The sequence below is a fragment of the Nuphar pumila genome, chromosome 10 (genome assembly GCF_984573655.1).
Source record: "Nuphar pumila chromosome 10, dmNupPumi1.hap1.1, whole genome shotgun sequence".
NCBI lineage: Eukaryota > Viridiplantae > Streptophyta > Magnoliopsida > Nymphaeales > Nymphaeaceae > Nuphar > Nuphar pumila.
In genome coordinates this window covers 91184350-91201813 of record NC_143258.1, presented here as the reverse complement: position 1 = coordinate 91201813, position 17464 = coordinate 91184350, and the positions used below count along the sequence as shown (strand labels likewise).

General features: G+C 37.8%; 1 protein-coding gene and 1 pseudogene across 2 annotated transcripts; one reads left to right on the top strand and one right to left on the bottom strand.

The window, feature by feature from the left end:
• Positions 1–1537: 1537 nt before the first annotated feature.
• LOC149827337 (uncharacterized) lies at positions 1538–8817 on the bottom strand. Of its 2 annotated transcripts, none has more exons than XM_090019289.1 (5): positions 8720–8817; positions 7826–7965; positions 7183–7312; positions 2821–3012; positions 1538–1971 (listed from the first exon to the last, which is right to left on the bottom strand). In XM_090019289.1, exons 1-5 carry the CDS (start codon positions 8750–8752, stop codon positions 1762–1764), a joined length of 705 nt encoding a protein of 234 aa, XP_089875415.1. In that variant the 5' UTR covers positions 8753–8817; the 3' UTR covers positions 1538–1761. The 2 variants fall into 2 exon arrangements, with proteins under 2 accessions (XP_089875415.1, XP_089875414.1); XM_090019288.1 differs by lacking the exon at positions 8720–8817 and adding an exon at positions 8510–8688.
• A 2680-nt stretch (positions 8818–11497) lies between these two features.
• On the top strand, positions 11498–12034 carry LOC149827336 (dirigent protein 2 pseudogene; annotated as a pseudogene).
• The last annotated feature ends 5430 nt before the right edge of the window (positions 12035–17464 follow it).

Below are 17464 nucleotides of genomic sequence, written 5' to 3'. Positions count from 1 at the left end.
ATTATCTTTTAACTAAATTAAAATAAAACAATAACTTATAAATCTGATGGGATCATGTGCATTAGTATCGGTATAATAACATTCTATTAAAAAAAGAAAGAGATGTGCCTGCGAGGCCAAACACAATGACTTCCCTGGAAATCATGTGTGATCTTAATGATCTTTTTCTTGTAAAAAAAAACACATGAATCAAAAAGCTTATTGGATTAATGCTAATGATTATACACAGGAATTATACATTGTATATAGTTAGAATTTAAAAATAAAACAAAAAAAACTTATAAAGCGCATTTAACATGTTTGCATCTCTCTCACAATATATATAAAAAATATATAAAGTATTGTCGGTAAGGAACCACCTAATCTAAAGCCATAGTGTATAGTAGTTTTGACCAAATCTAACCTCATAGATAAGGATGGGCATCAGGCAGGCCCACCAGGCTTTAAGTGCAGCCTGACCCGGCCCGAACCCAACTAATTAGTGCAACTTATTAGATAAATAATAAATAATTAACAAGTTCTCATATACTCAACTAATTTTTTTTCTAGTTTTCATGAAATTAATGCAACTAATTAGGTGAAATAATATTAGTTATCAAGTTACTATGCAATTAATTAATTTTTAAAATTTTAAATTATTAATAATTAATCAAATAGCTTAGGCTTGTCAGGCTGGCCCAATAGCCCACGGGCAGACCCAAACCCAGCCCTCGTATATAACAGGCTGGGATTCAGTCCAGTAGCTAACAGGCTCAGGCCCATACCTATGACCTTGACCCAACCCGTTGCCCATCCCTACCCATATATGTGGTGAACATGGTCCAAATAGTACAATTGTATACTTTCTCAACATACAAATATAATTTATTGAAGATTAAAAGTGCTGTTAATTTTTTAACAAAAATAACCATACTGCCATTGCAAAATGACATGTTTCCTGAACTGTCCCACAATTTGCACTATCCCCCCCCCCTCCATGTTAGGTGGCCCTTGTAAGAAAATTACCCCCAACTTTTTAAAACTGCTGGGATCTTAAAATAGAGATCAAATCCATTGTATTAAGAAAAAGTTATTTAATGGAAACCTATCTCACCCTGATTCAGTGAGGGAGAGACAAGAACAGTCTTGGACGTAAGCCATTGTTGGGGCCGAACCACATAAACCGTGTCTTCCTTACCGTGTCCTCATGTTCTTGCTCTTACAAAAGTCCCACATACTGTATTCAAACCAAACATAGACCAACTCTCTAGTTGATGGAGAAATTCATTTCTCATGTTTGGCCTGGACCAACCCTAAGAGTTTGTGGAGAGACATCAGCATTCAGTAGCGTGACTTATGGCGACCAAGTAAACATATGGTCGAGATGTCAAACTTGAAAATCAATGGCGTGGATCGACTGCTGTACTTAACTGTTTTGGTTGAACCAAAGATTAACATCGTCCCTGAACAGGAGAAGACTTTCAAGGAAAACCATGATCATTAATTTTCAACCCGAGTTTATCCTAATACTCATTTCATGGTTAAACTAGACCAGTAATTAGTAGTAAACATTTAAGAAAGATCTTATCAATGATACCACTAACACCAAACTTAAGTTCATAAGCTTGCCGCACCAGAATCCATACCTGATGGTGCTTTACAGAGTTCTCAGTAATACCCTAGAAAATCCATGGACACCAAAAAGGATAGAAAAGACTACCACCAACTTCATCATAACACTAATACTTATTCACGTTGACAGTCTGAGAAAGGACTCTTTAATCATGGACACAAGTACTTCTGCATCCAGGACCTGAAGCGAGACCAAGCAAGATCTACTGCTGAATCATCTGGATCTGTAAATCCCATTTTCTTCCCCCTTTCAATCCCTTCTTGAGAAGCATTCATGAACGCATGTCCATTGCCAGGATAAATATGAACCTCATGAGGAACTGCACTTGACTTGAGCTTTTCCTCTAGAGCCTTGGCAGCCTGAAAAATACACAAAAATAACAAATTACAAGATGCAAACATCGAGCGCGCATGGTATAACATCTTCAGTTGTTTTGTGTATGAACTACATGTTACACTTTCCTATTGACCACAGTGCAAAATTCAACAAATCACAAGTTTACACCATTTACACAGGCACTGTTTCAGAGATTGACATCACAGGGTGCCAAAAGGGATTTGTGGAATCCCTGATGTCCTAACCTATCTGAAATGAGAGATTTGACCAAGAATCCTGGAAATGGGATGGAATTTGGCATCACTGAGTTTAATATGGATAACTCTAAAGCTCTTCATGTCTGATGCATAAAGGCAGACATAAGGATCTGTCATACGAAAACCAAATTAAAAAAACAATAATAAAATAAGGTATCTCAGCGAGTTGAAATTTCATTATATATGCTAAAACCTTCATACAGACCAAAGCCTACAATAGCTCTGAGAAAGCAGCAAAATTATGGTAGACACCAGAGAGGACACTAACAATCTAAAGTGCCAATACATGCATATACCGACATGTCTTGAGCAATCACTGGACCCACCACAACCACTTTGCCTACGGTCAATTACATGCATATACGTTTAGGAGGCTCAAGGAATCCATCTATGAAAGGAGAAATTAAGGGAATTCAATAAAATTCCTACTTTCCTTTCTATCAATAGTTGTCATCTTACCCTTGACAATCTATGCAAACAAAAACAGCCTCAATAAATGAATATGAAATAAGCAGCCTTACTCAGAGAAAAGGAAAGGAAAAGATCAAAATTGAATTCAAGAGAAGGAAGCAAATGCCGCAGTTGTGGAAAGAGTCTCGACAGAAAGGACCATACAGTAACATCTGAAAAGCCAACAAAATTATCGAGCTCCCCAAAATGTGCTTGGACAGGGGCTTTAACCAATGAGGGATCTGCAAGCTCTGAAGAAGGAACACCATAGAATGCGACAGCAGCATCAACTTCTGGAACCAAAGCAGCACTTGCAATGGACAGCGCACCACCCATGCAAAAGCCTGTAACTCCTACCTGTGAAGAAAATTTTCTACCGTGATGTTAACAGAAAAAAGCAGTTCTAAAGTTGGTCAACAATGTGAAACTCATTATAATACAAAATTTTCACATCAAACGTGTCCAACCAGACACACAGGCTTCTTAAATGTTCGAAAGATAAAAGTTTCAAACTTTGGCTTAACATCTAGAATGCCATATCTGGAAGAATGAGCAGCATGATTGTTTATGCATTTCAGCAAGATACAATGCATATACATGCACAGAAATGCTCCAGCTTATGAAAGCAGAATCACTAGCAGAGACTGACACGTGCTGACACCATCATTAAGCACTTATGTATAAATGTGTGATATATAGGCAATCACTGAAGAAGTCAAAATAAAATCTGCTTAGGATTTATTTTGATTCTCCTTCAGGAGGCGCATGCCACTGTAGATCAAATATGACAAGCACTAAAAACAACCACCATGACTGATAACCACATTTACACAATTCCATGAAACCAAATCTAGTTTTTTTTCAGGACATAGTACACATACAAAAAATGAAAACAGGAATGAGGAAAGGGCAACTGCCACCTTTTTTTTATAACGCAGTGACGTGTTAGAAGAAAATGGACCACTTAAAATCATGTTCCTTTTCTTTTCACATTGTGAGGAAAGGAGGAAACAGAACTTTATTTTCTTAAATACATTCTGGTTACTGGAGCTGTTGCATGTGCTTGGAAAAGATGAAAAAGCCTACTTTAGTTTCAAGCTATGTCACATAGGTGCGGGTACCGGTGCGGATGCAGCACTTTAAAAAAACTTTGGTGAGGGGGTGCAGGGAGGGTATATATATATATATATATATATATATATATATATATATATATATATATATATATATATATATATATATATATATATATATATATATAGTTTTAAGTTAACACTACGTGTATGTGTGTGCATTTATGTATTTATATATATAATGTAGATAAAAATGGACTTGATTAGGGTTAACTGAATCTACTTTTGGATAGAAATGGACTTCAGTGTGGTTGACTTCACCTAACACAAAGGAAGTGGTGTCCAAGTGTCGCACCTGCCTGGGTGCGGTGCCCTGTTAGAAGAGTCCGTGTTACATAGGTTTCAAGCTTAGCTCAGTATATTTCACCAAACTTGCACATTTCATACTCACTACCATATGCTCCACCGTTTGATTCGGGCCAAAAAATCTTTTTTATCTATCATTTCAAACATTCAGGTTCCACAGATCCTATTGATACCCAACAGGGCGTCCCCTACACTATCTGTGAGTGACAGGAGCAAGAATGAGAGCACGATTTCTGAGATTTCTCATGATAAGACCAAGTTTTGAGCCAAAAGAAAACTTATCTACAAAAACAGATATCCACAAAAAGACCAGCTTTTGAACCACCCTTTCAAAGTGATCAATTTGCCACCATCCAATCATGATAAAAAGAGCCTACATGGACATCAAGGTTATTCACCTTTAACCCAACAAGAGAGACATTGTAATAAATTTGTCCACAAAAAATGCATGGCAGATGTTAAGAGTTAGACAAGTGAAGGTATTAAACAAGATATAGTAACTAGCATATGACAGAGACAAAAACACATGGTGGGAGGATCCAGGAAGAACAAGTAGGGGTGTCAATAAACTGGATCCTAGTCGGGATCCAAACAGATCACATCCAAATTTGTTTGATACAGGTTTATAGGTCATGACTGGGAATAGAAAAAGAAAAACAGGCCAGCTATGATTTCAAACTTTTTAGCCTGATTGGATTTTGATTCAGCATTTATTTATCCTGAAGATCTAACTGGTTAACAAATAGGATAGATATTCTCATCAACCAGTTACAAGGGAACCTAGACCATCTTGAATGTTCTTCATTTGCTGTTAGCTGGACTCAAACATGAGCCTACAGCAAGTGATGATTGAACCTAGCGTCTTGCTTGTAACAAGATGTGTGTTCAACAAATATCATGGATATAATGAACCCCTATTTCAGATTGTGGTGGGTATCCAACAAGGGAACCAAACTCTATCAGATACGTTCTGATATGTAACATTAACAAAGATTAGAGATCAAACTTTGTATCACAAGGAACCAAATTTTTATCAGATATGCTCATACATGGTCATACAAAAAGGATTAGGATTCAGATTTGTATAATAGATCATGCAACCGGTTTGATCTAAATATGAATTTAAACCTGAATCCACCCTATTAGAGGGTGAAGAATACGGTTGTCCATGATACTACAGCCAACCCATTGACAGCCCTAATAGCAAAATACAGAAACCAGACTACTGCATAAATGATTAATGAGGCAGACAAGTTACAGAACAGTGCATAAAAACTAGATTGACGTCCACCAATTGGACCATTAACATTGATTTTAACTTTAAACATCCAGTAACTTCCAGAAACCCACAACATGCTAAAAGACTCAATAAATCATTTCATAGATAGCATCAAGCTCTTCTAACATATGTTGTTGCCACTTTGGAGATATTTAATTAATCCTGAGGTCCTGAAGTTAAATGAACTGCTTGTAAGAAGGCTTATTATGGAGGAGAGAAGGCATAAAAAAATTACAGGAGGAACAAAAACAGTGTTACAATTAAGATTATGTGCATGCCAAAGATGAGCGTAGACTGTGAGGTTTCAAGGGAACACTGGAAAAATAGTCTAACTCATGGAGCGACTCTAAGGAGCTGCAATTAATTCTCAGAAGTATTTGAATTTTCATCTTGTTAAGTAGTCTGTCCTTTTTACCAGTTTTGATTTGCTAACTAACACACAACCCTTGACCTTCTATAGTGCTTCCCATCAGCTTCCATGAGACTTTCATCCACGGGTCACCTACTTCAAATTCATTTAACCAATTCATGGATGATCTTCAAGAATCTCAGCTTCTAGTGTTGTTACTTAGAGGCCCTCGTTTTGTATTTTCGCATATTCATTCTATGATATCAGAGCAATCTCACAAATCACAACCCATTAGGATTTATGCACACAACGTAGAATGGGTTTAGGCACAAAGGACCAGACATCAATCTTAAAATATATATATATATATATATATATATATATTAATGAAATGTACATAAGATGCATCAAATTTTATCAATAAGCATTTTTCCATACAAGTAAAAAAAGTTTAGAAATTTTATGGAGAGATTTTAAAAAATCCCACATAACAAAAAGAATGATATTTGCATATCTCAACAATAGTTCGACCACCACACACAATCACCTTACTAAACCTCCAAACCTCAAAATTCAAGTGTATCAGCTACTAGAACAAGAGCACAATCACAATGCTGCTTATCGGATTAACAAACACACAAAAAATGTGAAAAACCAATGGCTGCACATAACTCACTATATTGAAAAACATCTTTTGTCTACATAAAATGACAAGCAAAGCTATATTCAACATGCAATTAAAGCAACCTCAATGAAGTGTTTGTCAGTTGTCATGCATTTATTTCATAAGAGGCCCACTATTTCCAGTATGACTATGCCAATCTACAAGTGCATGAGGAACATATGACATTTGTTCAGAGGAACCATATACTACTATGATGGATTTGAAGCCCAACCATGCTTCCCCTACTTAAAATCATCTCTTCACCTGAAGTACCAAATGTGCTATTGATTTTGCATACTTATCCAAAAATTGCCCCCAATGGAAGAGGTTAACCCCAGCATGTTTCCCTTTTGGAGAAGTCAATAGAAACTTGGAACTTGCTGTTGTTTACTTATAACTTTCAAGCACCGAGTTCTAAGAAAGAGAAGCAGGAAGACCCAGGTAATTACTCAAGTCATTTATGGATCTTATCTGGAGGTCCGCGCAAATCCAGTCTAGTGCCTTTTTCACATATTCCATTTCATTTTGATAAACCCGTTCTTACCATAACATTAACACCATTATGGATATTACAATGAGGAGCAACAATCTCTATTGTTTGCATTCACGACCCAATTGCAGAATTGCATTAGTTTAAATTCTAAAACTTATCCAATAATCAAATAAACTAAATGAAAGCCATATTTGAAACAAAGTTCATTTTCTCCATACAAATAATCATTTATTATAGAACACATGAGAGGGTTCAAAGCAGTTTTTGTGATCTAGACAGAGAAACAATGCATCAGATAATAACCTTTTGTGATCCATTAGCCTTCAGCCAGTTAACTGAAGCACGTATATCCTTAACTGCACCTTGCCAATCAAGACCATCCATCAGATGCTGTGCTTCTGCAACATCCAGTCCAACCTTTCCACGGTACAAACTGGATTTAAAAATAAAAAGAAAATTACCATGGTCATCCGCAAAAAAAAAAAAGACAAACTGAATAATGGTTTATAACATGAATAATGCCATCTTTCATTAAGATTATTAATCGAAGCTACTTCTTTAAGGATAGGATTGGATGCACCAATTTATGCTGAAAACCAGGATAAGTTGGGATATTGCTTTGCACTCCATACACGATATCCCAGTTTAACTGATTTTCTGGATAAGTGGGATGTCTGCAAACATCCCTTTAATTAGGAAACACTAAGCATTGATCCCATTAAACTTTTACGCTCAAAACGTGAATACTGGTGTTCAAACTGCGCATTCTTTGGAGTTGAACACCACCGAGTCTCGCAAACTCGGTGGTGTTAGCCCCCAAAATATTTAGTTCACTCAGGCGATAAACGGATGCAGACACGCAAATGTGGACAGCAGGACGGATGATTGATCCCAAAAGTTTATCAAAAATTTCTTCAAAATGCCATAAATTTAAGGATGTTCTTACTCTGGGATAAGAGCCTTAAAACCAGGATCCATTTTAGCAATATGCTGAGCGTGGTTCTTGACCTCGAAATCAACACCCCACCACTCCTGCAACACCACTATCCCGGGGCCATCTTTGCCAATAACGTAAGCATCAAACGTCTGAGAAAACCAAAAGTGGCCTCAGAGAATCAATGCAACTAACCAGTGATACAAAACCAAGCAAGAATAAGTAGAAAAACCATGGCATGTTATCATGGTGTAGCACCAACAACAACTATCAAAATTATTCCTTCCTCTACAAACAAAATGGCACCAAATATCAAAATCACTAACTAGAAATCAAAAACTCATGAAGGGGGGCATATATAAACTATTTAATGGACTTTTTCAATACACCCACTTATCCAAATAATCCGATAACTTGGCAAATTGCATCATTGAAGCAAACTCTTAACTTTTCTCACATTTTTGGAGAAGAGGGTGCATCCAAACACCTAGAATGACCATTACCACGTAATGCAAATGAAAACGAAAGAAAAAAACAGCAGGAAATAAAGAAATAGGGACACCCGTCAAGAGGAAGCCAATCATGTTCGTGATCAAAAGAAAAACAAAAGAACAAAAAACAAAATAGGCATAGAAACCATGCAGAAATGAGAATTAAAAATAATGGAAATGGAGGGGTGAAGATGACGGTGCTGACGATGTCATCTCTTTGGATTTGTATTTTCTGGAATTGGGGAGATGCGGAGGTCGCCATTGATCGAACAGAGAGAGAATGGAAAGTAGAAGAAGCCACGCGAATGAGACGCCCAGGGAGAGTGGGGCTCAAGGGTTTAAAGAGGAGTGTCTTAGCAGCAAGTAAGACTAGTCCCATTTTGTCAAACAGCAATTTTTTGCAGTATCCCTTCACCTCTGATATTTTGGTAGGGGGGTAAAAGCACATTCGGAGGCCTGGTGGCTACGTGCAAAACCTCACAAACCAAGCCATTGTGAGTTGCTATGTGTCGGTGTGGTTACCCATGTCGTCAGCGGGATCCCGTTTCAAGTTGAAGGCCTAAGATCGAATCCTTATGGCACATAGAGATTCAAACGGTTCTAATTTGGGATCAGAAAATATATTGGGAAGTCGAATCTGTTTGGATCCGAGACAGCTAAAATTTGCAAATGCCCCTTCTAATCCGGCCAGTTTGCAACCCTAACGACACATGGAGGCTGCCATTGCTTATCACCATTATAGCACAGGGTGGTTGCGTGCTCAACCCGAAGTTTTAACTAGCAGGAAGAAGGAAGAGATCTGGTTTTTGATGAGATTCCTTTGTCCAAGAAAAACAAAGATACTTGAATACAATGACGTGATATGCAGTTTGGCTAGTTAATTTTTTTTTTCAACAGTAGGGCACGAGGACATTATTTTTTTTTATTTTTATAATTCAAGGGAAAACCCTTATCACCTACAGCACATTAGCTGACCTTCAACTGGTAAAACCCTTGAGGTTCCTCGAGCCCGCCAGAGAGTATCCTCAGCCTCGACCTTTCAGCAAGGAACGCTACCCATGGGTTTCACAACTTGGTGACGTTCACGAGTGAACCCCTTGTGGGTCAATGTTTTTAATTTTTTACCAATTAACAAACTATATTTTGAAATTTTAATAGTAAAATATGTATTTTATTAAAATAATATGAAAATATGAAAATATTAAAATAAAGGTTGTATGTGTTGCACCAAAGATGACGTGTAGTTGTCATATCTGCGGCAATTCTTGTAAAATTGTGGTAATTCTTGTGAAATTTTTTTGCTGCATTTCCATGAAGTTTTGATATCTTTCACATAAACTTTGTAAGTTAGGTTGAAAGGTGAATTGTATAGCCCCTTGTGTATTTGTGTTATTTCATTCTAAACTTTTTTTATATGAACATTTAATAGCTTTATGTATATTGGTGCTTGGTTGTTGTAGATTTTTTTTTATGTTTCTTTGTGTTTTATTTAATATTTATCATTAAATTTATCATTTAAGGTTTATATATATATATATATATATATGTTGTAGATAATTTATATTTATTTATTTGTTTTTTAGTTAATTAATATGTTGTATTTTTGTGTTAGTGTAACGAGACAAGGGTTTATTGTGCACAAGCATTGAGTAAGAGTTTTTAGAGTGGTTATTATAGGTAGTTATGTTAATTGAATATATGAAATATATATGAATAGTCTTTTTTCACACGCTATTTTCATTAGATAAATAATGTGTTATGAAATTGATTTTTAGTGTATATGAATGGTCTTTAGTTATATTCCAGTAGGTATGCTTTGCAAAATGTAAGAATTGTTAAGAGTTAAATAAATTATTTCTTTGTATTTATCTATTATTTTTTAATGAATTGCTTCAATGTCTTATGTCTTATATATATGACCAAATGAGAACTAAACATCCATTTCCAGCTCAAGTAATGAACCAATTATAGTACATGAGGTATAATCAATGTTCTGAGTTATATGTGTATATTTGTTCTATGATAAACATATGTGTTTATATATAATTTAAATTAGTGATGAAAACAAGTTAACGAGGAAGAAGATGTTGTGCAACAAGACACAATCTAGTATAAAATTTGACGAAGAAACTATATTGGCAAGTGATGCAAGTGTTAAGTTAGCTCATTTGTATAGTTATTATTTTGTTACATTTGTATACATATTTATTTGAATTTAACATAAATGTGTCATATACTTTTACTATATAGCATCTAGCAAGATTTATAAAAAGTTTTCAAGCAGCCCGCAACGAAGACATGAAAAAAAATTTATGAATGACCCATTACCTTACCTCGTATTTCTTTGTGAGTCTGAATAACAAAGTTTTTATTGTTTTTCTATCACTAATAAAAACTAATTGAGAAATCTTTTTTGTTTACAATAAATAATCGCAACTAAAAGGCAGCAAGATGGGACAACTGGGTGCTTGGAGAGCAGCCAATTGATTTATTAATTTTTTGAAGCTAACAAGATATTTGTTGGACAACTTTGCATACTTACAAAACTTATTTTTTTAGAAATGAACATTAAGTTATTTGAGAAATGAACATGAAGTGTTCAAGCTATACAATTTCATGAGGTTTACATGTTGTGTAAATTAGAATGTCATACAAATAGTATGATAATATTTTTTATTTAATAATGTAATTTTTTTTCATATATATGTTAACTTATTTTTTTTATAAGTTCATGATTTGGCTACAACTATTACAACAATTGAACAATTGAGATCAGGGTATTATTCAGTAACAAATAAGTAATTACTTAAAATATGTCTGTAACTCAATTCATAGCAAAAAAAAAAAAAAAACTTCAAAATTACTACAATACCATACATACACCAGAAAATGCCCTGCTCTTTGCATACAGGTCATAATTCTTAAAAAAAAAAAGCTTGAAAACATAAATAAAATTACAACTTTGCCATGGTAAAAGTAAACAGACAAGCCTTCACTTGCCCTCAGCGTTGCAACCCCTAGAATCTTTAACGTTTTGACAAATCCAAAAAAGACTTTCAGCCCCAAAAAAAGAACCTGTCATTTTTCCAGATGTTTACAAAGAAGAGTAAATTTGCACGGACCTGCCCCTCTTCCATTCTCAAGAAAGTGTATATATATAGAGAGAGATGTGGAAGCCATTGAAGCTCAGAAGATGGGTTGCCGTAACAAGCTGATATTGGTGCTCATGACATCAATGGTGATGGTGCTTGCCAATGCACGCCACCATAGGAAAATGGTAGAGACCAACATGGTGTTCTACATGCATGACTTGTTATCAGGTAGTAATGCGACCGTCGTCTCTGCAGCAGGCATCAACGGCTCAGATTCAAGCGCTGCAAGATTCGGCACGATCTTGGTGTTCGATGATCTACTGACAAAGGGTCCGGACCCTCGGTCTGAGCAACTGGGCAGGGCTCAAGGGATCACCACCAACTCTGCGTTGGATGGCTCAGGCTTCCATCTAACCTTCTCAATCATCTTTACTAAAGGAAAATATAAGGGCAGCACCCTAGAGTTACAGGGCGCCGATCAGGCCCTTCAGAAGCAAAACGAAGTCTCAGTGGTCTCTGGTACAGGTGCCTTTAGGTTTGCCAAGGGCTACGCCATATTGGAGGTTTCATCGGCTGACACCTCTTCCCTCAATAGTGTCTTCAAGTTTAGTGTTACTGTTCTTCATCTCAAAGCATAGCTTCCTAGCTTCATAAGACTTAATAAGTCTTGAACTTTATGATTGTATTGTTTGTTTGCTTTCTTTTGAGGAAGAATTTCATGATTGTATTGTTACTGTCATCTTTGTTTGTTCATCACATCAAATGGTTGAAGAAAATAGTTGGATTGGTCAATAGCTGTGTGCAGGGAATGAAAAGCCAGCAAAAGGCTTTTTTTTTGGATAATCTAAGCGAAAACCCCACCATCACATTGGCTGCCCCCCCCAGTTGATAAAAACCCTCGAGGTCCTCCCTGCCCACCCGGAGTACACCTTGCTTCGCCCTTGCAGACTCATCTTGGTGACATTCACAAGTCGCCCTTACCAGATGAGCATTTTTGTATGCATGTTTTGCAGAAGATTTTTTTTTTTTGGATAATTCAAAGAAAACCCCCAATCTCTTCAAATTGGTAAAACCCTTGAGGTGCCCTCTGCCCACCAGGGAGTACACCCAGCTTTGATCTTGCGGCAAGCGACACCACCCACAGATTTCTAACTTGTGATGTCCCGCCAACTTGGTGACATTCACAAGTCGCCCTTACCAGATGAGCAGAGCCCTTGTGGGCAGGGGAACAAAAGATTTATTACATAGAAAAGCAACAAAAAAGCTACCTAAACAGCCAGGAGAGGTTGGAACTGGCAAAGCAAAACTTGATGTATGTTTCAATTTTAGAAATTTCTGAGGATAAGTAATTGAATATCATTATTAATATGGCCGAGTAATTGAATATTATTCCATCTTTTTTTTTTTTGCTAACTGCACGCCCAACTTGATTGGCCAATCAGATATACCTTATGCCTATGATGGGATTAATAAGCATGTATCTACTTCACACCAGGCCAACCGAAGTAATATTTTTTCTAGGATAAGATAAGAGAGCATCATTCTTCAGTGCAATAATAGATGTCTATAAACTTTAATATGTGGTAAATCTATGAGTCTATTGAGAGCTATCCGCAATATATGATTGGCAATTAGACCTAGATCAACATTGAACAAGGCCCGAAAAATAGTTCCTTCCCGGGGTGAGTTGGCAACAAATCTAGACGGTTTAAATTATTTTGTTCATGATCATAATATTTTTTATTAAATGGTTTCTGCAACTAAACTTCATTTGAGTGGCCATAATCACTCCAACATATTGGAGCAAGGTGACCCAAAATGGGATTTTGAAAATTTTGAGTCTAACACCTTGATGCGTACCTAAACACACAATTTTTTTTTTATGACAAGAAACCTTCGCCGAAGCGAGAAAAACCCCAGGTGGAGCCCCACGACCAGGCCCAACTCTGAAAGCTATGCATTCTGGAAAACACACATTAATTTGAAACATCAATAATGACTAAGTTTTAATGATAAAATTAAAGACGAACTTCTTGGGAGCTTTTGCTTTAATATCATAGAAGAGCGGTCATATTTACAGTCCTTAGATGGAAGCCCCCACATCTAAAATTTTGCCTCCATAGCTGGTGATCCAACTCCCATTTAAAGAGGCAAACATCAGAAAATGAGTGGTGAGAAACCAACTCCCATTTAAAGAGGCAAACATCAGAAAATGAGTGGTGAGAAACCAACTCCCATTTGCAAAGGCAAGTGAAAGCTGTTTTCTCATTTATGTGAGAATCAGGACCACGAGGGGCCTCTCGTGACTCTGATTCACATAACTCCAAAATTTTGTTTCTAGTTTTTTTTTGGTTTTTTTCGACAGAGAAAGCATGGGTTAGGCAGACCTGCACCAGTTATACAACCATATACCATTGGGATTCGAACTTGAAACGTCCTATGATAAGGTGACGTGCACTAACTGCTCTTGCCAGACAAGCGGAGCCCTGTTGGTAAATTTTTTTTTGAGGATCCCAATGAGGATAACACAAGTCATCTGATGGCAATTCTCAACTGTCATATAACCTCATCTTTAAAACTGGAACTTAGGTCACTCTCCAATTTGCACCCATTGCCAAGCTCATGAGACCGTTACACGCACAAATTTAGTGTCTTTCCCTCATCTATCTTTCGTAGATTGTGTTTGCAAATTAAAAAGTTTATATACAAAAATGGATAAAAACCTTATTTTTTTAATTAACTAAAAGTCTTATTCTTGTTTCATTGTCATTTACATTTACAACAAGCATTAGCTCGCAATTCATTCCCAACCACAATCAATTTTCGGGCACTCCCAAATAGTTGGAATTTCATTTTGCTGAAATTAAAATGTTCTGATCACATATCCACATTCGCCAAGCAGCTTAGAAGAAGCTAATGTGAACTTGGTGCATTACAAATGAATTCCAACTTGTGGTAACATGGTAAATATCATAGTGACGATAACGGCAGTCAAATTCTCATGAAATGTATTTTTTTTTGTTTTTCTGACATTTTTATTGGTAAAAGTAAGGTAAACACAAACAATTCTTCTGGAGAAATAATTGACAAAAAAGTAATATCATAATAAAGGCATGATATTTTTGTTTAATATATCAACAATATTTTGAAAAATGGTACAAGCACTTAGGGATGCACACCAGCCAAGCTTGAACCCAGCTTGGCATGTTCAAGCTCAGCTCACCCAATTAACATGGTGCTCAGGCTCGGCTCGAGCCGAAACCATTGGTGTTCAAGCTCGACTCGTGTCAGACCAATATCTGTTAGTTTAAACCAGAGCTGATTCGTGAACCAGCAGAGTACAGGCTCGGCTCAAGTTCGGTTTGAGCCTGAACCGAGCTGAGCCTAAGCCAAGCTTGGGTTAGTGACTCAGTGTTCCACACTTCTAAGCACAAGAGATTGTGCTGGCCCAAACTCGATACAGACTCAGAGAAAGAGAGAGAGAGAGAGTCGAATCAAAGATATCAACATTATGACAGGTTCAACAGACGTTGAAACCGACAAACAAAATACACAGGACCCAGGCCGACAAAGAACGCATAAGCCAAAAAAGAGAGCACAAAATATAAATCAGAAACAAATGCGATCAGTCCGGATCCGGGGGAGGCCTCAGTGGCAAGTGGCACTGAAGATCAAGAAGACAAATGTGTAACGAGGCGTATATATCCGCCAGAATATAATTTACTAACTTGTTGAAATTAACCGGGATCTGCCTAAAAATAGCATTGTTGCGCGATATCCAAACAGCCCACCAGGAAGAAAGCAACCAAGTTCTCCAAATGATCCGCTAACTTTTACATCTATGAACTGGCTGGGGTCCCCACAAGAGGTCCACAGTGAAAGACTCCTGACGCACGCACACTACCAGCTTATTTCAGGTAACCTTAAAGATATTTTGAAAGACCTGACATTCCCAGAATATGTGCAACGCAGATTCTTCGACCCCCTCGTAGAGAGCACATTTACTCACAATACAGAAACCTATAGACTTGAGGAAGCTATTTGTCTACACCCGATCTTGCAAAATAAGCCAAGCAAGGAAGCACTCTCTCTCGGAGGACCTTTGCCCCAGATAATCCTCATATGGAACCGATTCACACTTGCCGGAAGGAGAGAAAGGTAGGTGTCTCTAGTGCGGAAGGAGTCGTTCTGGGTCATCGGTCTACAAAGAAACTGGCTCTGAGCGACGTTGTCGCCCTCACCACCCCACACAGCAGACCAAGCTTAAATCCACGATCTACGCAGATGCGAGAGGGGCGACCTAATTGTACGCTGACCACCAAACAAAGACTCCATTGATCCATACTTAGCCTGAAAGAGATTTGCACAAGAGGACCCCGGTTGGTGCTCAAGCCAACTTTGCTTAACAACTAGAACAATACTTCTTAACCTAGAGTTCGAAATCCCCAACCCCCCTCTATTCTGCTGCAGCCTTATAGTGTCCCAACCCACAAGGTGACGCTTTTTATTGTTACCTTGCCCAGACCACAGAAACCTGGTTAATAACCTAGAGAGCTTCTTATTGGTTCTCATAGGCATAAGGAACATAAACATAAGAAATTCTGGCATCGCATTTAAAACATGCTTGATGAGGGTAAATCTGCCTGCAATCGAAAAGTAGGAGGCTTGCCAGGTCGAGATCTTAGTCTGAACCTGAGCAGAAAATGTTACAAACTTGAACCGGTGGAAAAGATGGAGGCAATCATTGACAAAAGGGGTGGTGGTGGCTATCCTCGACGGCACCAGTGGAAGGGGTGATCCAGCCGGTGGTTGCCGACCGATCGAGGCTTCGAAGAGAGGGATTCGAGTAAAGAAACCCTCAGAGAGAGAGATAGATAGAGAGAGAGAGAGAGAGAGAGAGAGAGAGAGAGAGAGAGAGAGAGAGAGATCACCTTCGTCTCAAATGGGAAGTCGGGGAGAGATGGGTGAGGAGAGAGTCTCAGAGAGAGAAGGCCCGAAAGGGGATCAACTCGAGGGTTGATGCAGGGTGGGGGCCCGAGTGAGATGGGGGCTTGAGGCAGGGCGGGGGGCCCGAGCAAGTGGGAGACTCGAGGCTGGGAGACATTTTTTTAATTAATATATATTATATATTATATATTTTATAAAATATAAGTTGTGCCTTATCAAGCCTACTGAGCCTTATCAGCTTGGTAGGCCGATCAAGCTTGGCTCATTTACTCGATCGAGCCTCAGAGTTTAGTTTAAGCTTGACTCATTTATGGGATGAGCTGAGCTGAGGTTTACCGTGTCGAGCCCCAAGCCCAAGCAAGCTCGACTCGTTGTGCATCCCTATAAACACTAGTTAGCTAGCCTAGTTTGGGAGATCGGCCAGCCTGGGCAGGTCCATAGGGGTTTGGGTTGGAAAATTATGACACGTTCAACTATTACCATACCTCCATTTGGTCTGTAACAAAAATATATCTATAATGTTTGTTTTGTGAGTAAAATATCAACAACAGCCCGTTCGTTAGCTCGTGCTCAACCAAAGAGCTTATTCAGACTCGTAAATAGGTTCAACAAACAGAACATGAACAACAACTTAAAAGGTTAAAATCATATCACTTCTATCTTTGAAACAATGTATTTTATCTATAAAACAGCCAGGTTGAACTTAACAGGTCTAGAGTTCAAAACCTATTGTACTTCTAGCTTTGAAGAAATAATGTACTTTTTAGAAACGACCTAGCTCAAACTCAGTTCACTTAGCTCGGACTCATCATGGGCTCAAGCTCAGCTTGACTTGTCTTATAAGTAGCCAAGCTTGAACACCTCATGCTTGATTCGTTTGCTTCTTTACCAGCCCTACCAATCAGTTGTCTACGAACACAACTTCTCAAGCTATGCAAAGAAGATGCAGACAGCAAATCTACCTGGATTTACCTAACCCTAAGGTGCCCATACTGTTCAAATGTTAACCACATGTGTGTTCTCACCCTAATTCATTTGGCCACACATCAATGTTCACATCCATAAATCTATGGACCGCCAGCTTCCGTGCCATTGAAGAAAATGTACGTTTATGTCAGCAA

Bases quoted from the DNA above. Each gene is read 5' to 3' on its own strand.
- LOC149827337 (XM_090019288.1), bottom strand. From the start codon at position 8,683: ATGGGACTAGTCTTACTTGCTGCTAAGACACTCCTCTTTAAACCCTTG. The intron at 7,966-8,509 runs GTCAGCACCGTC...TGGTTTTCTCAG, and splicing joins AAATCCAAAGAGATGACATC to ACGTTTGATGCTTACGTTAT. The intron at 1,972-2,820 runs GTATGGTCCTTT...TGTATTTTTCAG, and splicing joins TTGGCTTTTCAGATGTTACT to GCTGCCAAGGCTCTAGAGGA.